Source organism: Aegilops tauschii, chromosome 7 (assembly GCF_002575655.3).
Source record: "Aegilops tauschii subsp. strangulata cultivar AL8/78 chromosome 7, Aet v6.0, whole genome shotgun sequence".
NCBI lineage: Eukaryota > Viridiplantae > Streptophyta > Magnoliopsida > Poales > Poaceae > Aegilops > Aegilops tauschii.
In genome coordinates, this window is record NC_053041.3 from 532,891,106 (window position 1) to 532,913,621 (window position 22,516).

Consider the following 22,516-nt stretch of genomic DNA (forward strand, 5'->3'; position numbering starts at 1 on the left):
AATTTTTTGAGAAAAACGGGCACATTAATTGAGTGCTTTTGCAAACTACAAAATTATTCCACCACTCACCATCTACTTTCGTTGATGAGATTTTTGAATTGAGCCCTATAAACCGGAAAGGAGGGAGTATGAAGATAATAATATAGTCTAGGGATATGTGTATGTTACTCTCCTATAAAAAAACACTAATGTATGTTACTCTCCATTGTGGATAGTCTTATAGTAGATAGTAAGCTTACCATCGACATATTGGAGCACACGGCAGGCATCACCACCGACAAGGAGGTGAGACATCGAGCAGAAGAGCAAACTTGTGTGATTATTGCAGCACAGTCTGCGACAATAATGAACAAGTAGCGAGAGAGGGGGTCGCCTTGCGGCAAGCTGTGACAAAAACTAAGAGCATCTCCAACAGCCGCGCAACGCGTCGCGCGCTAAAAACTCATTTGCCGCGCGCCCTTCGCCTGATTTGGCGCGGCCGGCAGCGTTGGCTCCAGCAGCCGTGCTAAAATTGCGCGCGCGCGTAGCTCCAGCGGCCGCGCTAAAATGCAGCGCGCGCTAAACATTGCGTACATTTTTTTAATAAAAACGATAAATAAAATTCATAGATAAAAAGCGATACATAGATATTTTACATAGTTCCATAGCATAGATAAACTACGGTGCAACGACATAAAAAAAACTACTAAATAGTGCAACTAAAGCCTACTCCCAGTCGTCATCATCGCCATCCTCGCTGGTCTGGTCCGAGGTATCGAGCCACATGTCCTCCCAACGGTCATCATCAGACGAAAAGATCGTCTGCCCACCATTTTGAGCGATTTCGCACTGCGATATCGCCAGGGCCTTTCGCCGACGCCTGTCCAACCGCTCCGCGCGGCGCTTTGCCGTCTGCTCCTCGCGGCGCCTTGCCCAGAAGGCTTCCTCGTTCGAGACGTCCTCCGGGTGGCGCCGGCGCCACTCTGCCATGGCCCGCTCGTCCTCCTCGGCGACGAGGAGGCGGCGCTGCCGCCGAGCGTGCTTCGCACGGTCCTGGTCCGTGATAAGACGAAGCGGAGGGGCGACATCCTGCGCCTGCTGGCGCGTGTGGACATCCTGAAAGTTCATCTGCTGGCGCGGCCTGTCCAGGCGCCACGCCGCCGCATCGTAGGCGTGTGCGGCCTCGTACGAGGTCTCGAACGTACCGAGGCCGAGCCGAACGTCGCCGGACCGAATCTCGGCGGAGTACCAGCTGTTGGGGCGCTGGCGGACGCCGCGGTAGCCCGACGCTCCTCGGCGGCGCGGCGGCATGGTTGCGCTTCGGTGGCGGGGAGCTGGAGCGGCGAGGAGAGGAAGCGGTGGAGGCGCTGGAGCGGCAAAGAAGCTACGAGGCGCGCGTGGCAGTGTGGATAGGCGCGTGGCGAGCGCCACATTTTATAGGCGCGCGGAAGCGGCGCGCCAAAAGTTCCGCGCGAGCTGCCCCTTCCCCGCGCGCTTGTTTCCAGCCACCGCTGGAGCGCGCGAAACCGTCCAGCACGCGCTAAAAACCACGTCGTTTTTACCGCGCGCGTGCCTTTTGACGCGACTATTGAAGATGCTCTAATCTAGTTACCGGGAACCCAATTAACCGCAACTCTTGTGTGATCAGTCGAGAGAATTGAATAAATCCAATCACACTAGATGGGGGAAAGCCGCGGGTGTGAAGGATACAAATGATACCGTTCCAAATTAACAGAGTCGAAAGCCTTTTGAAAATCAAGCTTGAGAACCACGGCGGGGCAGTTCCAGGCGTGACCACATTCTCGAAAATGTTTGTGCCAGCAAAGGAACCTAATTTACTTTATCCCTGAAAAAAAGAGCAAGGAACCTGATTTATTTTATCATCTTTTGTCGACTCTACCGTTTGTTTGAAAAGAAAATGTATTTTCGTGACTGCAATCATAAGTAGGCTCGACACGTTGGTTCAGGTTCAGGTTCAGGTTAGTTGAAAGTAAAAAAAGGTTCAGGTTCATGTACACGGCGGTCACGAGATGGAGACAGCGAAACGCAAGACATTGTCTAGTTAGTACAGGAGATCTCTTTGCAGTAGGTGGGGGTCGTCGTCGGAGAGGATTGAGGCCACATCGTCTTCTCCTCATCTTCTTCCCCATCTTCCATCCATCAGGTACCCCGCCGCCGCCTCCTCCCTCTTCTTCCTCCTCTCCAAGATTTGCACGTCCCTTCAACTCGTCAAGCTAAATTCAGTCCCCAATCTCTTCCTGATGACCAACCACGATTCAAAGCTCAACGCAATCCAGATTATCCACCCGCCGCCTCTGGTGGCACTAGCCAAGAAAGAATCAAGATCCATCTTTTACCGTTTCTTAGAGTCCACACCTCAATTTTGATCGAGCTACGCAGCACTGAATCTGATATAGCGACGCGATTGTCAACCATGTCTGCGAAATTCACTTTCCTTGGTCTCGGTGTTGCAGATAGGCCATGGCTTCCACCGTCCCCTTCTCCCCGGCCAAGGTCCAGATGCTCCAGGCGACCAACTGCCACGGGCACGCGCCCTTCGGCAGCTGTTTCGCCGTTCCAAGAACCGGGCCAAGGCCGCGTTCCGTGGCCGTCAGGGTCAGCAGCGAGCAGGAGGCGGCCGCCGCCGTCAGGGCGCCGTCCGGGAGGAGCATCGAGGAGTGCGAGGCCGACGCCGTCGCCGGGAGATTCCCCGCCCCCGCTGCGTTCGTCAGACCAAAGGCCCCTGACGGCACGCCTGAGATCAGGCCTCTTGTAAGCTCCAATCTGAATTTTGCAATGTTGCTTGTGTACAGTGCGATTGCAAGAAACTGAATTTAGGGGCTCCATGTTTGATGTGTGTTCAGGACATGCCAAAGCGCCCTCGTCGCAACCGCAGGTCGCCAGCTCTTAGGGCTGCATTCCAGGAGACAACCATCTCGCCCGCTAATTTGGTGCTCCCATTGTTCATCCATGAAGGTTGCCTTGAAATCTACTTGCTTGAATGCTGGACCATTTGAGATTTGTTATATAAGTGTTTTTTTTTTGTGACGATTTGCAGGGGAAGAGGATGCTCCAATTGGCGCTATGCCCGGGTGCTTTAGGCTTGGATGGCAACATGGGCTTCTTGATGAGGTACTGGAAGTACTGGAAATTTACCTCTTTTTTTTCTGAGACTGGGATCGGATTTATCATATATGTTTGATGAATGTGTTGGAGCTCTAAATGTGTGTTTATTTCCATGTCACTTGGACCAATAGTCTTAGGTAGCAATCAGTATTCAGACCTCATGTAATAATCCAGACAACCACTGATATATGCAGGTGTATAAGGCACGTGATGTTGGTGTTAACAGCTTTGTGCTCTTTCCAAAGGTTCCGGATGCATTGAAGGTATTTGACAAACATCACTAATTATTTGTCATGTACTCCCTCCGATTCCTAAGTACAGTATAAGTCTTTTTAGAGATTTCAATATGGACTACATACGGATGTATATAGACGTAGTTTAGAGTGTAGATTCACTCATTTTGCTCCGTATGTAGTCCATATTGGAATCTCTAAAAAGACTTATATTTAGGAACGGAGGGAGTACATGTGTGCCTCAGAATGACTTGTGCTCTTTATTCCTTCAGTCTCCAACAGGAGTTGAAGCATACAATGACAATGGTTTGGTTCCACGGACAATTCGCCTGCTCAAGGATAAGTTCCCTGATATCGTAAGATTGTTCCCCTCATTCACTATGTATTTGTCGCTTGCATCAATGCTGCCAATATCTTTGCTTCTAATCATATGATGAATTTAGATTGTCTACACGGATGTTGCTTTGGACCCTTATTCATCTGATGGACACGATGGCATCGTGAGGGAAGATGGTAATGAAAATGGCGCATTATAATATCGCATATTATCTTACACTTTTCAGATGTGCATGATATGTTGATCTGCTTGCACCCTGAATTGCTGATAGCATTAGAAATGTGCTAGCAAGTTCAAAAATATTGTTGCCAGTCTCCTGGTATGAAGGTCACACCACACTGGTTGCGGGCATACGGCCAAGAAACTATCAATCTATCATCCTAGTTCTCGATAATTATTGTTGGCCAGTTTGGTTTTGTATGAGCCTGAGATGCTATTATGTAGAACCTGTGGCTCCTGGTTTTTAAGACATCACTGTGGATGTCCAGATTTGATTTTCTAAAAGTATTACTGGACCACTTGATTCCTGCTAGGAGCCTGAGATACTGTGTGCCTGAACAGTCAACAGCTTAAGTCATTTGTTTTGCCACCTGGCACTGAAACTTCCTGAAAATAAATTCAAAATATGCCACGCAAATGTATTTCGTCACAAGAATCTCGTCAGGTACTTCCCAGATCATTGAAATTAGCAAAAAAATGAGAAGGTGCGTTCCGTAGTGTTTAAACCAGGAATTGGTTGGCTCCTGTAGCTTTTTGTAGCCCTAGCGAATGGCGATAAACTGATTACTAGTGCAAAAAGGTACTTAAATTATGAGCTTAGCTGTTCAGTGGTCATGCCCATGTTTAGAATTTGGAATTACAGTATAAGCAGTTTTCATTACTATTTTTTTGTCCAAACAACTGATGGACTTGGATGTTTTTCAGAAGGCACAAGTTACGTACAAACTTCCGTCCAGCTAATTGTGAATTTGTTTCAATCCCATCAGGAGTAATTTTGAATGATGAAACAGTATATCAGTTGTGCAAACAGGCAGTTTCACAGGTCCATCTCTTCTCTTGGTATTATGTTTTGGAATTGGTTGATGAGTATGCAACTGTTCACTAACATAAACTTGTTCCATGAACTAAATAGGCACGTGCTGGTGCCGATGTAGTTAGTCCTAGTGACATGATGGATGGTCGTGTTGGAGCAATCCGTTCTGCGTTGGATGCTGAGGGTTTCAATGATGTCTCCATCATGTCCTATACTGCAAAGTACATACCTATACCATTCATGGCATCATAGTATTTTTGTTATCTTATTCTTGTACATTACGTCTTTGTTATGTGACTGATGCATCCACAATATATGTTTTTTGCAGGTACGCCAGTTCATTTTATGGGCCATTCCGGGAAGCTTTAGATTCAAATCCACGATTTGGGGACAAGAAAACGTAAGGAGCTGACAATAACGCTACTCTATTGATTTTCATCCTGTGTACATTTTAGTTGCTTAGTATTATCTAAATGTCTTATCCCTTTTCGTTCTGAAGCTATCAGATGAACCCGGCTAACTACAGGGAAGCCCTACTTGAAACTGCAGCAGATGAGGCCGAAGGGGCTGATATCCTTCTAGTAATTCTCTTGCTTATTATTCAGTGCTGTATTACCAAAGGTAACTCTTGTGTATGTTGCTCCATAATCATGGTTCCCTTGTGACAGGTGAAACCTGGATTGCCGTACTTGGATATCATCCGACTTCTCCGGGATAATTCCGCACTGCCAATTGCTGCATACCAGGTTAGTTCATTAGCAGGTCCATAATCCTTGTTGATGTGATGTTTTTGCCATTTCTATCTGGAATTCCACAAGAAACCTGGACCTCGTTGTTTACTGTATACCTCCGATGCAGTCAATGAAATCATTTTAGCAGCAGCACAAGTGCATATCCTAATTCAGCTACCCAATTGCCACTTGCCTCGCTAGTTTTGCCGCACAAGAGCATTTCTCATATGTCTTATCAATACCCGAGTAATTTCATCGTTCTTATCTTCTTTACACAAAAAACATCAGTTGGTAGCCATTTCAAGAAGCAGGCCGCTAAAGTAGTACTAGATCAATACGGATTTGTGCACTCTGACTGCATCTGCCTATTTCTAAACTGTAGAGTAGAAATTCTCTTGGGCAGCACACGTGCACCTAAGATTTCAGTAAAAGTCTGAACCTTGATCTATCGTTTATCTCATGTGTTTTGATCCCAAGCTCTCTCCTTGAGAGTTCTCAAAAACTCCAGCACCAACGTTAGCTAATCTTAAGAAGTTGACCAGATTTATTTTATTTTACTTTTTGCTTTTGTATTCCTGCTTGTATTTGAAGCTAAAAATGGAGGCTGATTCTGTCGTTGTGTTAGGAAAAAAAAAGTACAGGTGGCCATATCATCCTATGAATGAATATGATATGATTAAACTGAACTAGTTAATCCTTGAGGTTACTAGTTCGAATCAGAATATGATGTTGTTTGCATGGTGTTTCTGTTGTTATAATTTGAGGTCGAAGCGAGTGAAATTCTGAACCAACCAAAAGCCATAACTTTGATCCACCCTTATGAATGGTTATGAGTAAGCTTAAATAACTGATCCTTGAGGTCACTATCCTGAATCAGAAAATGATCTCGCATGCGTTATATTTTTTTCTTTTCTTTTTGGGTTATGATTGTAGCTGAAAGAGAGGATCGAATGATGTAGTATCATTTTGGCTCGTCTTGGTAAAAAGGAGAGTGAAATTCTGAAGCAATCATCGTACATTGTTTCCTTTTTGGCCTTTCAGGTGTCCGGCGAGTACTCGATGATCAAGGCCGGCGGGGCGCTGAACATGATCGACGAGGAGAAGGTGATGATGGAGTCGCTCATGTGCCTGCGGCGAGCCGGCGCCGACGTCATCCTCACCTACTTCGCCCGCCAGGCCGCCGCCGTCCTCTGCGGCATGGGATCCGCTGCCAAGTAGAAGGAAGCGCTAGGTCAGGTCAACTGGTCACCCCCCTGTGATTATTGATTAATGTGCAATGCTGAGGAGCCAATGTGCTTGAGTAGTTGGCCTTGACGTTTGACCCTAAGCACTTGAATAATCCGCAAGTCTCGTTCTAGTACATGACTGTTAGTTTGTTATACTAGTTCTTTCTCTTTACCGAGTATACATGATTTTTTTCTCCCTTACGATTGCTAGGGACTTGAATTTTCACTGGAGTACATTTTTTTTTTTGCACCATTCATTTTCACTGGAGTACAAGTGCAGTTGGCGTGATTTTCTTCAGAGTGCAGACTCGATCCGATCGTGTGATCCCAGCATGGACGATGAGTGTGAGTTAAGCAGCCGCATGATCCCGTCAGCTGGGTTCGTCGGGGGAGGTGATTTAAAGAAAGTTTGAACGATGGTGCACGCGAAGCACGGGACCCAACAGTAGATCGCAGGCAGTAATGCGTGTGCTTCTGGTAAGCACGCAGGCAGCAGGCACGCTCATAGGATCTCGGGCGGTAGGGAGGAGTAATTAACTCCGATCATTAAGTGCTGGGTGGCAAACGGCCATAGCTGGCTCCAGTAGCTTGCAGGTTTTGCTCAGGCCGACGCAATTGCAGTCGCAGCTGTGGTTGCAGAGGCGACGGCCGGGGGCCGGGGGCTGGGGCTGGCAGGCAGCAATTACTAGGCCCCCTCCTCATCCGCTCCTCTCCCACGTGAAACAAATCACGGGCCTCGAAAGATAATAATTTCAATGGAGTACAGCAGTAATATCAACTTCGTCCAAGTCATAACGTTCTAGTACCATCCGTCGCAAGATTCACTGTACTCCACGTCGCTGCAACTGTGGAGAGGCTCAAAGTCCATTCCGTGGAGTAAATAAATGGCGCCACAGCTACCACCGGCCCTAATTGACTAGTCATTCAACATTCATCCGTTGGCCCATTCATTAGGCATGGCTTGAATGCCTCGTCACTGCTTATCATCACGCTGTGTTTGCTGCGCTCGTACCGTACTGCCAGCGTAACTCGTGTGCCGCAACGTGTTCTCGCATGCACGCATGTGATCGACGATCGTGCATGGGACAACCGAGCGCTGCATCCTCTTCGATCGTTGAACCGTACAGCATGATGTGAACGTGGCTGCTGATACATTTTGGTTTTGCATGATCAATGGAGAGCCAGGCGGCAAAATCCAAAAATAATAAAAACAATAACAACATGGTGCGCGAGTGAGTGTTGTGAGCGTCGTATTTTCCATCCATCAGATGAACAACCAGCAGTAGTCCAGCAACGAATGAAAGAATCCACTACGGAGCCATGGAATTTAATTCGGATCAAATAACGACATACAGTAACAAATGGACAACAGAGTGCACAAAATATAGGAGAGCGTCGAAGAAGCTACAGGGAGAGGGAGATGTGATGATGTACTGGTGACGACCCAGGGACTGGCTGGCTGACGACGAGCGATCCGGCCGTGGAGGTGGCGGCCGGGCCGATAGATCAGCCTGCCTGCGGCTAGCTAGTGGTGCTACCTAGCTAGCAGCTACTTCGGTGGAGGCGGCGACCCGTAGGAGACGCCGTGGACCGGCGGCATTGGGGGCGGCGGCGACGAGTAGGACACCCCGTAGACCGGCGGGAGGAGCGGGGGCGGCGGCGACGAGTAGGCCACGCCGTGGACCGGTGGCAGAGTTGGTGTTGGTGGCGGTGGGGACGAGTATGGCACGCCGTGCACAGGTGGGAACAGCGGCCCTCCTGGCGGAGAGGATGGCGCTCCGCCCTCGCCGCTTGGTGGAGGTGGTGGTGTCCAGGGACCAGGGGCCGGCAGCGGCAGCGGCGAGGATGGTGTGGGCGCGGTCGGCGGCGTGAGGGCCGGAGGGGCGTACCCGGGTGGAGGTGTTGTGGGTTGGTGACTGGACGGTGAGGACGCGGACGGCGGCTGGTTGCCGGAGGACGGAGGCGAGAAGCCCTGTGATGGTGGAGCGGAGGAGGGCGGCATTGCGTGCCCGGGGCTCTCGCTGTGGGTGGGCGGCGGCGGCGCGGCCGTTCCTGGCGTTGTGGAGCCCCCGGGTGGGGACGGGGAGGATGGAGTGGACGAGCCCGGCGGGAACAATGGGCCCGGCGGGGTCAATGGGCTCGACGGCGTAGACGAGCCCGGCGCACGCGGGCTCCTCGACGGCCCAGCTCTCGGAGAGGGCGGCTGGCGGCCGCCTCCGCGCCTGCCTGGCGGTGGTGCTGCCTGACATTGTGCCCTGCTGCAGTCGAACGGGCGGGCAGCCGCCGCGGCGCACTGTGCCGGCGGGCGCTGCGCGGGAGCGCCGGGGATGCAGTTCCACCTGCCGTCCGCCGTCGCCACGGCGCATCCCGGCCGGCCGGAGAAGAAGTTGTCCTCGTAGGTGAAGTTCCTCAGACTCGGCAGCCCGCAGACGCTCGCCGGAACCGCGCCCTCCAAGAGATTCCCGGCGACGTTGAGCTCCTGGACGGCCACCAACCCAGTGACGGTGGCCGGGAGCGGGCCCTGCAGGCCGTTGCCGCTGACATCGAACACGGTCACCTTCCTGAGCATCCCCACCTGCGGCGGGATGCAGCCGGTGAGGTCGTCGTCGATGAGCACGATCTCGTTGAGCGTCTCGGCCATCCTCCCAATCGACGGCGGGATGCATCCCCCGAGCCTGTTGTGCGCGAGCACGAGCACGGAGGCCGGCGAGTTGCCGAGGTTGGGCGGGATGGGGCTCGTGAGGCGGTTGGAGTTGAGGAAGATGGCGTCGAGCGGGCGGTCGAAGAGCGCGGGCGGGATGCCGCCCTCGAACTCGTTGAACCTGAGGTCGAGGTAGCGGAGCGAGGGCAGCTGGAGCACGACCTCCGGGAAGCCGCCGACGAAGCGGTTGTTGCTGATGTCGAGCTCGTGGAGGAGGCGGAGGTGGAGGAAGGTGTCGGGGAGCACGCCGCAGAAGCGGTTGGAGTTGAGGTGGAGCAGCGCGAGGTCGGGCAGGCCCGCGGGGAGCGAGTCGGGGATGTACCCGGCGATGTCGGCGTGGTTGAGGTCGATTCCGGCGACGACGAGCACGCCGCCGTCGGCTGGGTGCGGCGCGCAGAAGACGCCGTTGTAGGTGCAGACGTTGGGGCCGGACCAGTTGGCGGTGAAGTTGGCCGGGTCGGAGAAGATGGCGGTGCGGCGCCAGGTCTGCAGCGCGACGTAGGCGGCGCGGAGGCGCGGGTTGGGGAACGCCCAGGACGGCGGCGGGTCGAGCGGCGGCTGCTGCTGCTGCTGCGACGCGGCCGGCGCGGGCGCGAGCGCGACGGCGAGGAGCAGCGCCAGCGCGAGGAGGGCGCGGCGGCGGCCCGTCATGGCCGCGCGCGGTGGGGCGGCGGCGCGCGCGGGGTTAGGGGGGAGGAAGGTTTAGCTGGGGGGGAGTGGGGTGGTGGAGGGAGTGAGGGTGGAGTGATGGAAGGGGCAAAGGTGGCAGGGGGGTCACATGGAGGGTTAACGCGGAACGAGAAGCTCGAGGCAGAGAGAGAAAGAGAGCGTGTCGGCCGGGCCGGGCTGGGGTGGGCTGGTCCGGGCCGGGCTGGGCCCGGTGTGGCCGCGGAGTCAAACGATCGCGTGTGCGTCGTGATGTTTCTTCGTCCGTGCTAATATTTTTGAATGTTTGATCCGTGAAAATCGAATCAGTGTGTAAATGGATGGCCGTGGCTTCATTAGTTGAGTGGTGCCGACTCAGTAATGTTTCGTCCGTGCAAACTATGTAGCTGGAAAAGACTTCACATCCCCAGGTGGCAGCGATTTAAGGAGGGAATGCCACGTACGAGCTATGCCTTCAATTGCTCATCGCAAATCAACTTTCAGGAGAGAAAAGCCATTCTCAAAAAAAGGAGAAAAAAATCACAAGTCCTATTTTTTTCGCGGGATCAATCAGAAGTAGCCCTACTCACTTTTGCAAAAAAAAAAGTCCTCCTCAAAGAGTAGTCCCGCCCACTAGACCTTGATGATTACCCCAAATCGTGCAAATTAAGGAGAGATTGTTCCGAGTAATACTACTCCAGTAGCAAGAAGCAGATTGTGTTCCTAATTATCGATAATCTAACTAAGCAGGGAGATTAAGAAACCGAGTGTCTCTGTGAACTTCTCGGGGCCAGATCTAATCTAGTAACCCAAGCACTTCAACTGATGATCGTATACAATACAATACTAAAATGCACATTTGAAGCGGTAGTGGTCGATGGGGTTTTGTAGTGTGCACCATGGCGTGCTCGTGGAGTATGTTTGAGGATTTCTAGGCACAGCACACCGGGCCCCTATATACTCGATCGATGACTTCTTCAAACGATTTTAGAAAAACTTAAGCTCCCCCCTCTAGCTCGAGTCTCGACTATCACACTAAACCTAGAAGTACCAGTCATGCGCGGGTACATTGCAACACAACGTATCGGTGAGGAACTGAGAATCGTGTTAATGTAATGCTGCCATGTGTTTTCCTTTTCTAGAGGGGCTCCCGTCCATTCTTGGTCATCATACTCCGGATATGTTATGTTGTTTAATGATGTGCTACTGTGGTGCATGTGTTTATTTCTTGTAACTTTCTTGTATAAGTGTTTTATGTGTGTGTATTCTTTGTTTGGTGAGTTCACTGAATTGGGCAGCACCTCCCACTTGTAGAGGAAGTTGCTTCAAATGGACACTCTAGCTTTGGAACCTGTTGACCTTGATGAGCCTAAGATTTTTGAAGCACCAGCTATGCACACCAAGAAGAGAGGTCTAACTGAAGCGTTGCGGACATTTAGTGAGCACAAAAAGAGGACTCCGAAGGGAGTGTCCCTTGTCATGACACTAGTGAAGAAAAAACAAGCTATGGCGTGGCAAAAAGTGCCTTGCTGGCGTGAACACCCTACGCCACCAATATGACGCTACTGTTAGAAAATAGTGCTGGCGTGGGAGGCCGCGCCAGCAGTTTTCTAATGATTGATGGCGTGCCAGATGGACAACGCCTGCACTATAACCACACAGGTAGTGGCGTGCAGTGTACTTTGCACGCCACGAACGTTTCGACTAGCCAAATAATAATTTTCCACCACCATATATAACATTTAGCATTCACATTAGAACTAAGCACATATATAACAGTACACAGTAGAATAATACCAGCTAATAGACCATTAAATAGCAGTTAATAATAGTGACAATCGATCACATATAGTAGTAGCTACATATATATAGCGGTACGGTAATAAACAAGTACTCACATGCACGAGCTAACATAGTTGATAAGCAGTTCATTTCACATCATTGGCCCAACCACTTCTAAATGAGGTTGATGATAATCATCATCCTCAAGTCATGGCGCATGGTATTCGTAACAGTGAGTAGGATGGCCTATCCAACCCGAAGATTCTTGCCACGAAGGAACTTCTTCCACCCCGCTCGGTTGAAGACACTGTGACCGTCCGTGTCCACTGCGTACGCACAGCTGGTGACGGAGCCCCTTCTAGTAAGGCGTAGTCCAGCTATGCCTTCTTCATCCGGCTCGACGCCACAACTCACAGATAGCTTCTTAGGTAATTTCTGAAAACATTATATATGATAAATGAGCATGGCATGCGCAATTATGAACAAAGCCACATATATCACCAGATTCAACACTAAGCATATCATCACATCAGTACACTACACATATCATCAATTTACTACACTAATTAAACATATATATCATCAAATTACTACATACACTAAGCATATATCATCACATTATACTACACACTAATTAAGCATATGACATTACTATAGTAAGCATATCATCACACTATACCACACTATATAAGCATATCATCACATTACTACAACATGCATATCATTTGATTACTAGCTATGTACACTAAGCATATCATCACATTTCTACACAACATGCACATTTCTACATAAAAGAATTTCTACAGTAAGCATATATATCATCACATTACTACAACAAGCATATCATCCAACTACTACACTAATTAAGCATGAAAATATATCATCTAACTAATTACTATACTAAGTAACATACCATGAGATGCTGTTTAATATTCGTCCTTGTGAGGCGGGTCACGAATGACATCTCGACGTAGTCTTCACTAAGCAGAAGTATGTCCCAGAGGTTACCCGATTCCTCATCGCTCAGCCTCAATCTTTGGGCATAGAGGGCTTCATTAAGTGGGTCCTCGTCATCATCTGAATCCTCATGATCTGAGTCCTCATCATCAGTATCGGCAATCAAATTCAAATAGACAACAGAAAGCCTGGGACTTTCTCCTCTGAAGGAGAAGCTGATAAATTCACCCCCACGAAGACCCATGTGGGCGATGAAACGATCCCATTCATCTCCTCCAACCTAGGTTATCTTTCGCCCCTTGTTGACCTGCATAGTGTAGGCCCCCCCACGAGCTTCGAAGGTCACGGTGTCTTCGGTGAGCTCATTGAATGCCAATCTCACATTGCATGGGATGATCCGTGTAAGAAAAAAAACAAAAACACACACACAATGCATTAGTGGAAATAGAAACAACAAAAAATAACGGTTAGAAGGTTCATATAATTTGTTACCGCTGCAGGAAATTTTTTTAGAAGAAAAGGGCTCCAGCCCCGGTTCCATTTCCATCAGAAAACTAAACCACCGAGTACATCCTTATTACAGCCTGCGGGAGAGGATTGAAACATCCCCTCCGGCATGATTCAGAAACATAAAACTCTACTATCCAAAACAGCATCAGTCTAGACCCAACTTAAGGCATTGGGGGAAACTATTGGCACAACACCACCCAAGTAAGGTAACAGAAGTATCATCCCTCTAAGATCACCATCTTGTCTACTCCCATCCATCCCCCATCTTCTTCAAGGAATACTGTAACCAAAGTTCCCTTTTCCTCATCCTGGCTCTAGCAGAGCAGCAGAGGTGGTCTTCTTGCAGCCTCCCAGGTAGCTACTATGATCCTCTCCACGCGCTCTCTTGCACTTCCTTTGCACAGGATCTTCCAGAGATTGCAGAAACCTGCTATCAAGGTTGGAAAAAGCGGTAGGCGTAAGCGAGACGGTTGGCCTTCGCCTAGTGCCTAGGCGGTAATATAGTTTTTACTCGTAGTATATTTGTGATTATTATATGGGTGTTGATATAAGTTTAGGGCATATAAATAAGTTAATTACCGTCTACTACCATTGGAATATAATCCATTTGGCACATCAGTGCAGTATGTGGCACAATTTCTTGCTTGGGTAGACAATTCCTTGCTTGCCCTGCCTAGACCTCCATTTATGTTGGAAATATGCCCTAGAGGCAATAATAAATGGTTATTATTATATTTCTTTGTTCATGGTAATTGTCTATTGTTCATGCTATAATTGTATTGTCCGGAAATCGTAATACATGTGTGAATACATAGACCACAACGTGTCCCTAGTAAGCCTCTAGTTGACTAGCTCGTTGGTCAACAGATAGTCATGGTTTCCTGACTATGGACATTGGATGTCATTGATAACGGGATCACATCATTAGGAGAATGATGTGATGGACAAGACCCAATCCTAAGCATAGCATAAAAGATCGTGTAGTTTCGTTTGCTAGAGCTTTTCCAATGTCAAGTATCTTTTCCTTAGACCATGAGATCGTGCAACTCCCGGATACCGTAGGAGTGCTTTGGGTGTGCCAAACGTCACAACGTAACTGGGTGACTATAAAGGTGCACTACGGGTATCTCCGAAAGTGTCTGTTGGGTTGGCACGGATCAAGACTAGGATTTGTCACTCCGTGTGACGGAGAGGTATCTCTGGGCCCACTCGGTAATGCATCATCATAATGAGCTCAATGTGACTAAGGCGTTAGTCACGGGATCATGCATTGCGGTACGAGTAAAGAGACTTGCCGGTAACGAGATTGAACAAGGTATTGGGATACCGACGATCGAATCTCGGGCAAGTAACATACCGATTGACAAAGGGAATTGCATACGGATTGATTGAATCCTCGACACCGTGGTTCATCCGATGAGATCATCGTGGAACATGTGGGAGCCAACATGGGTATCCAGATCCCGCTGTTGGTTATTGACCGGAGAGGCGTCTCGGTCATGTCTGCATGTCTCCCGAACCCGTAGGGTCTACACACTTAAGGTTCGGTGACGCTAGGGTTGTAGAGATATATGTATGCGGAAACCCGAAAGTTTTTCGGAGTCCCGGATGAGATCCCGGACGTCACGAGAGGTTCCGGAATGGTCCGGAGGTGAAGAATTATATATAGGAAGTCAAGTTTCAGCCACCGGGAAAGTTTCGGGGGTTACGGGTATTGTACCGGGACCACCGGAAGGGTCCCCGGGGTCCACCGGGTGGGGCCACCTATCCCGGAGGGCCCCGTGGGCTGAAAGTGGAAGGGAACCAGCCCTTAGTGGGCTGGGGCGCCCCCCTTGGGCCTCCCCCCATGCGCCTAGGGTTGGGAACCCTAGGGGGGAGCTTCCCCCCTGCCTTGGGGGGCAAGGCACCCCTTCCCCCCCTTTGGCCGCCGCCCCCCCTTGGAGATCCCATCTCCCTGGGCCGCCGCCCCCCAGGGGCCTATATAAAGGGGGGGGGAGGGAGGGCAGCAACACACAGCCTTGGGCGCCTCCCTCCTCCCCTGCAACACTTCTCTCTCTCTCTCGCAGAAGCTTGGCAAAGCCCTGCTGAGACCCGCTACATCCACCACCACGCCGTCGTGCTGCTGGATCTCCATCAACCTCTCCTTCCCCCTTGCTGGATCAAGAAGGAGGAGACGTCGCTGCACCGTACGTGTGTTGAACGCGGAGGTGCCGTCCGTTCGGCACTCGGTCATCGGTGATTTGGATCACGGCGAGTACGACTCCGTCATCCACGTTCATTGGAACGCTTCCGCTCGCGATCTACAAGGGTATGTAGATGCACTCCTTTCCCCTCATTGCTAGTAGACTCCATAGATGCATCTTGGTGAGCGTAGAAATTTTTTAAATTATGCTACGATTCCCAACAGTGGCATCATGAGCCAGGCCTATGCGTAGTTACTATGCACGAGTAGAACACAAAGCAGTTGTGGGCGTTGAGTTTGCCAATTCTTCTTGCCGCTACTAGTCGTTTCTTGTTTCGGCGGCATTGTAGGATGAAGCGGCCCGGACCGAACTTACACGTACGCTTACGTGAGACAGGTTCCACCGACTGACATGCACTAGTTGCATAAGGTGGCTAGCGGGTGTCTGTCTCTCCTACTTTAGTCGGAACGGATTCGATGAAAAGGGTCCTTATGAAGGGTAAATAGAAATTGGCAAATCACGTTGTGGTCATACGTAGGTAAGAAAACGTTCTTGCTAGAAACCTACAAACCACGTAAAAACTCGCAACAACAATTAGAGGACGTCTAACTTGTTTTTGCAGCAAGTGCTATGTGATGTGATATGGCCAGAAGATGTGATGAATGATATATGTGATGTATGAGATTGATCATATTCTTGTAATAGGAATCACGACTTGCATGTCGATGAGTATGACAACCGGCAGGAGCCATAGGAGTTGTCTTTATTATTTTGCATGACCTGCGTGTCATTGAATAACGCCATGTAAATTACTTTACTTTGTTGCTAAATGCATTAGCCATAGAAGTAGAAGTAATCGTTGGCGTGACGACTTCATGAAGACACAATGATGGAGATCATGGTGTCATGCCGGTGACGAAGATGATCATGGTGCCCCGAAGATGGAGATCAAAGGAGCATAATGATATTGGCCATATCATGTCACTATTTGATTGCATGTGATGTTTATCATGTTTTTGCATCTTATTTGCTTAGAACGACGGTAGTAAGTAAGATGATCCCTTATAATAATTTCAAGAAAGTGTTCACCCTAACTGTGCACCGTTGCGAAGGTTCGTTGTTTCGAAGCACCACGTGATGATCGGGTGTGATAGATTCTAACGTTCGAATACAACGGGTGTTGACGAGCCTAGCATGTACAGACATGGCCTCGGAACACACGCAATACACTTAGGTTGACTTGACGAGCCTAGCATGTACAGACATGGCCTCGGAACACGGAGGACCGAAAGGTCGAGCATGAGTCGTATAGAAGATACGATCAACATGGAGATGTTCACCGATCTTGACTAGTCCGTCTCACGTGATGATCGGACACGGCCTAGTTAAACTCGGATCATGTTTCACTTAGATGACGAGAGGGATGTCTATCTGAGTGGGAGTTCATTAAATAATTTGATGAGATGAACTCAATTATCATGAACTTAGTCTAAAATCTTTACACTATGTATTGTAGATCAAATGGCCAACGTTGTCCTCAATTTCAACGCGTTCCTAGAGAAAACCAAGCTGAAAGATGATGGCAGCAACTATACAGACTGGGTCTGGAACCTGAGGCTCATCCTCATAGTAGCCAAGAAAGATTATGTCTTAGAAGCACCGCTAGGTGAAGCACCAATCCCAGAGAACCAAGACGTTATGAACGCTTGGCAATCACGTGCTGATGATTACTCCCTCGTTCAGTGCGGCATGCTTTACAGCTTAGAGACGGGTCTCCAAAAGCGTTTTGAGAAACATGGAGCATATGAGATGTTCGAGGAGCTGAAACTGGTTTTTCAAGCTCATGCCCGGGTCGAGAGATATGAAGTCTCCGACAAGTTCTTCATCTGTAAAATGGAGGAGAATAGTTCTGTTAGTGAGCACATACTCAGAATGTCTGGGTTGCACAACCGCTTGACTCAGCTGGGAGTTAATCTCCCGGATGACGCGGTCATTGACAGAATCCTTCAGTCGCTTCCACCAAGCTACAAGAGCTTTGTGATGAACTACAATATGCAGGGGATGGAAAAGACCATTCCTGAGGTATATTCAATGCTGAAATCAGCTGAGGTAGAGATCAGAAAAGAACATCAAGTGTTGATGGTGAATAAAACCACTAAGTTCAAGAAGGGCAAGGGTAAGAAGAACTTCAAGAAGGACGGCAAGGGAGTTGCCGCGCCCGGTAAACCAGTTACTGGGAAGAAGTCAAAGCATGGACCCAAGCCCAAGACTGAGTGCTTTTATTGCAAGGGAAGTGGTCACTGGAAGCGGAACTGCCCCAAATACTTAGCGGACAAGAAGACCGGCAACGCCAAAGGTATATGTGATATACATGTAATTGATGTGTACCTTACCAGTACTCGTAGTAGCTCCTGGGTATTTGATACCGGTGCGGTTGCTCATATTTGTAACTCAAAATAGGAACTACGGAATAAACGGAGACTGGCGAAGGACGAGGTGACGATGCGCATCGGGAATGGTTCCAAGGTCGATGTGATCGCCGTCGGCACGCTACCTCTGCATCTACCCACGGGATTAGTTTTAAACCTCAATAATTGTTATTTAGTGCCAGCTTTTAGCATGAACATTGTATCTGGATCTCGTTTAATTCGAGATGGCTACTCATTTAAATCCGAGAATAATGGTTGTTCTATTTATTTGAGAGATATGTTTTATGGTCATGCCCCGCTGGTCAATGGTTTATTTTTGATGAATCTCGAACGTGATGTTACACATGTTCATAGTGTGAATACCAAAAGATGTAAAGTTGATAACGATAGTCCCACGTACTTGCGGCACTGCCGCCTTGGTCACATTGGTGTCAAGCGCATGAAGAAGCTCCATGCAGATGGACTTTTGGAGTCTCTTGATTACGAATCATTTGACACGTGCGAACCATGCCTCATGGGTAAGATGACCAAGACTCCGTTCTCCGGAACAATGGAGCGAGCAACCAACTTATTGGAAATCATACATACCGATGTGTGCGGTCCAATGAGTGTTGAGGCTCGCGGAGGATATCGTTATGTTCTCACTCTCACTGATGATTTAAGTAGATATGGGTATGTCTACCTAATGAAACACAAGTCTGAAACCTTTGAAAAGTTCAAGGAATTTCAGAGTGAAGTCGAGAATCAACGTGACAGAAAAATAAAATTCTTACGATCAGATCGTGGTGGAGAATATTTAAGTCACGAATTTGGTACACACTTAAGGAAATGTGGAATAGTTTCACAACTCACGCTGCCTGGAACACCTCAGAGAAATGGTGTGTCCGAACGTCGTAATCGCACTCTATTGGATATGGTGCGATCTATGATGTCTCTTACCGATTTACCGCTCTCATTTTGGGGCTATGCTTTAGAGACTGCCGCATTCACTTTAAATAGGGCTCTGTCGAAATCCGTTGAGACGACACCGTATGAATTATGGTTTGGGAAGAAACCTAAGCTGTCGTTTCTAAAAGTTTGGGGATGCGATGCTTATGTCAAGAAACTTCAACCTGAAAAGCTCGAACCCAAATCGGAAAAATGCGTCTTCATAGGATACCCTAAGGAAACTATTGGGTATACCTTCTACCTTAGATCCGAAGGCAAGATCTTCGTTGCCAAGAACGGGTCCTTTCTGGAGAAGGAGTTTCTCTCGAAAGAATTGAGTGGGAGGAAAGTGGAACTTGATGAGGTGATAGACACCCCTTCCGAACCGGAAAGTAGCGCAGCGCGGGAAAATGTTCCTGTGGTGCCTACACCGACTGGGGAGGAAGTTAATGATGATGATCATGAAGCTTCGGATCAAGTTACTAAACTTCATAGGTCCACAAGGACACGTTCCGCACCAGAGTGGTACGACAACCCTGTCCTGGAAATCATGTTGTTAGACAACGGTGAACCTTCGAACTATGAAGAAGCGATGGCGGGCCCGGATTCCGACAAATGGCTAGAAGCCATGAAATCCGAGATAGGATCCATGTATGAAAACGAAGTATGGACTTTGACTGACTTGCCCGATGATCGGCGAGCCATAGAAAACAAATGGATCTTTAAGAAGAAAACGGACGCGGATGGTAATGTGACCATCTACAAAGCTCGACTTGTCGCTAAGGGTTATCGACAAGTTCAAGGGGTTGACTACGATGAGACTTTCTCACCCGTAGCGAAGCTGAAGTCCGTCCGAATCATGTTAGCAATTGCCGCATACTATGATTATGAGATATGGCGGATGGACGTCAAAACGGCATTCCTTAACGGCTTCCTTAAGGAAGAGTTGTAAATGATGCAGCCGGAAGGTTTTGTCGATCCTAAGAATACTAACAAAGTATGCAAGCTCCAGCGCTCAATTTATGGGCTGGTGCAAGCATCTCGGAGTTGGAACATTCGCTTTGATGAGATGATCAAAGCGTTTGGGTTTACACAGACTTATGGAGAAGCCTGTGTTTACAAGAAAGTTAGTGGGAGCTCTGTAGCATTTCTCATATTATATGTGGATGACATACTATTGATGGGAAATGATATAGAATTCTTGGAAAGTATAAAGGCCTATTTGAATAAGTGTTTTTCAATGAAGGACCTTGGAGAAGCTGCTTATATATTAGGCATCAAGATCTATAGAGATAGATCAAGACGCCTCATTGGTCTTTCACAAAGTACATACCTTGACAAGATATTGAAGAAGTTCAATATGGATCAGTCCAAGAAGGGGTTCTTGCCTGTATTGCAAGGTGTGCAATTGAGCAAGGCTCAATGCCCGACCACGGCAGAAGATATAGAAAAGATGAGTGTCATCCCCTATGCCTCGGCCATAGGATCTATTATGTATGCCATGCTGTGTACCAGACCTGATGTAAACCTTGCCGTAAGTTTGGTAGGAAGGTACCAAAGTAATCCCGGCATGGAACACTGGACAGCGGTCAAGAATATCCTGAAGTACCTGAAGAGGACTAAGGATATGTTTCTCGTTTATGGAGGTGACGAAGAGCTCATCGTAAAGGGTTACGTCGACGCTAGCTTCGACACAGATCTGGATGACTCGAAGTCACAAACCGGATACGTGTATATTTTGAATGGAGGAGCAGTAAGCTGGTGCAGTTGCAAGCAAAGCGTCGTGGCGGGATCTACATGTGAAGCGGAGTACATGGCAGCCTCGGAGGCAGCACAGGAAGCAGTCTGGATGAAGGAGTTCATTACCGACCTAGGGGTGATTCCTAATGCGTCGGGCCCGATGACTCTCTTCTGTGACAACACTGGAGCTATTGCCCTTGCGAAGGAGCCCAGGTTTCACAGGAAGACCAGGCATATCAAGCGTCGCTTCAAATCCATTCGTGAAAGTGTTCAAAATGGAGACATAGATATTTGTAAAGTACATACGGACCTGAATGTAGCAGATCCGTTGACTAAACCTCTCCCTAGGGCAAAACATGATCAACACCAGGACGCAATGGGTGTTCGATTCATCACAATGTAACTAGATTATTGACTCTAGTGCAAGTGGGAGACTGTTGGAAATATGCTCTAGAGGCAATAATAAATGGTTAATATTATATTTCTTTGTTCATGGTAATTGTCTATTGTTCATGCTATAATTGTATTGTCCGGAAATCGTAATACATGTGTGAATACATAGACCACAACGTGTCCCTAGTAAGCCTCTAGTTGACTAGCTCGTTGGTCAACAGATAGTCATGGTTTCCTGACTATGGACATTGGATGTCATTGATAACGGGATCACATCATTAGGAGAATGATGTGATGGACAAGACCCAATCCTAAGCATAGCATAAAAGATCGTGTAGTTTCGTTTGCTAGAGCTTTTCCAATGTCAAGTATCTTTTCCTTAGACCATGAGATCGTGCAACTCCCGGATACCGTAGGAGTGCTTTGGGTGTGCCAAACATCACAACGTAACTGGGTGACTATAAAGGTGCACTACGGGTATCTCCAAAAGTGTCTGTTGGGTTGGCACGGATCGAGACTGGGATTTGTCACTCCGTGTGACGGAGAGGTATCTCTGGGCCCACTCGGTAATGCATCATCATAATGAGCTCAATGTGACTAAGGCGTTAGTCACGGGATCATGCATTGCGGTACGAGTAAAGAGACTTGCCGGTAACGAGATTGAACAAGGTATTGGGATACCGACGATCGAATCTCGGGCAAGTAACATACCGATTGACAAAGGGAATTGCATACGGATTGATTGAATCCTCGACATCGTGGTTCATCCAATGAGATCATCGTGGAACATGTGGGAGCCAACATGGGTATCCAGATCCCGCTGTTGGTTATTGACCGGAGAGGCGTCTCGGTCATGTCTGCATGTCTCCCGAACCCGTAGGGTCTACACACTTAAGGTTCGGTGACGCTAGGGTTGTAGAGATATATGTATGCGGAAACCCGAAAGTTGTTCGGAGTCCTGGATGAGATCCTGGACGTCACGAGAGGTTCCGGAATGGTCCGGAGGTGAAGAATTATATACAGGAAGTCAAGTTTCGGCCACCGGGAAAGTTTCGGGGGTTACCGGTATTGTACCGGGACCACCGGAAGGGTCCCGGGGGTCCACCGGGTGGGGCCACCTATCCCGGAGGGCCCCGTGGGCTGAAAGTGGAAGGGAACCAGCCCTTAGTGGGCTGGGGCGCCCCCCTTGGGCCTCCCCCCCATGCTCCTAGGGTTGGGAACCCTAGGGGGGGGGGAGCTTCCCCCTTGCCTTGGGGGGCAAGGCACCCCTTCCCCCCCTTTGGCCGCCGCCCCCCTTGGAGATCCCATCTCCCTGGGCCGGTGCCCCCCAGGGGCCTATATAAAGGGGGGGAGGGAGGGCAGCAACACACAGCCTTGGGCGCCTCCCTCCTCCCCCGCAACACCTCTCTCTCTAGCAGAAGCTTGGCAAAGCCCTGCCGAGACCCGCTACATCCACCACCACGCCGTCGTGCTGCTGGATCTCCATCAACCTCTCCTTCCCCCTTGCTGGATCAAGAAGGAGGAGACGTCGCTGCACCGTATGTGTGTTGAACGCGGAGGTGCCGTCCGTTCGGCACTCGGTCA

General features: G+C 49.0%; 3 protein-coding genes across 3 annotated transcripts; 1 reads left to right on the forward strand and 2 right to left on the reverse strand.

Annotated features, from left to right (window-relative positions):
* Positions 1–705: 705 nt before the first annotated feature.
* On the reverse strand, positions 706–1,290 carry LOC109759354 (uncharacterized). The gene has a single exon (XM_020318177.1). It carries the CDS (start codon positions 1,288–1,290, stop codon positions 706–708), a length of 585 nt encoding a protein of 194 aa, XP_020173766.1.
* A 660-nt stretch (positions 1,291–1,950) lies between these two features.
* Positions 1,951–6,885, forward strand: LOC109759352 (delta-aminolevulinic acid dehydratase, chloroplastic). The gene is made up of 13 exons (XM_020318175.4): positions 1,951–2,143; positions 2,454–2,751; positions 2,844–2,955; positions 3,038–3,111; positions 3,300–3,368; positions 3,611–3,694; positions 3,782–3,851; positions 4,662–4,717; positions 4,808–4,929; positions 5,037–5,108; positions 5,208–5,289; positions 5,377–5,454; positions 6,481–6,885. Exons 2-13 carry the CDS (start codon positions 2,461–2,463, stop codon positions 6,655–6,657), a joined length of 1,287 nt encoding a protein of 428 aa, XP_020173764.1. The 5' UTR covers positions 1,951–2,143; positions 2,454–2,460; the 3' UTR covers positions 6,658–6,885.
* Positions 6,886–7,963: 1,078 nt separating this feature from the next.
* Positions 7,964–10,032, reverse strand: LOC109759363 (leucine-rich repeat extensin-like protein 7). Its single transcript, XM_020318189.4, has one exon. It carries the CDS (start codon positions 10,015–10,017, stop codon positions 8,215–8,217), a length of 1,803 nt encoding a protein of 600 aa, XP_020173778.1. The 5' UTR covers positions 10,018–10,032; the 3' UTR covers positions 7,964–8,214.
* Between the last annotated feature and the right edge of the window lie 12,484 nt (positions 10,033–22,516).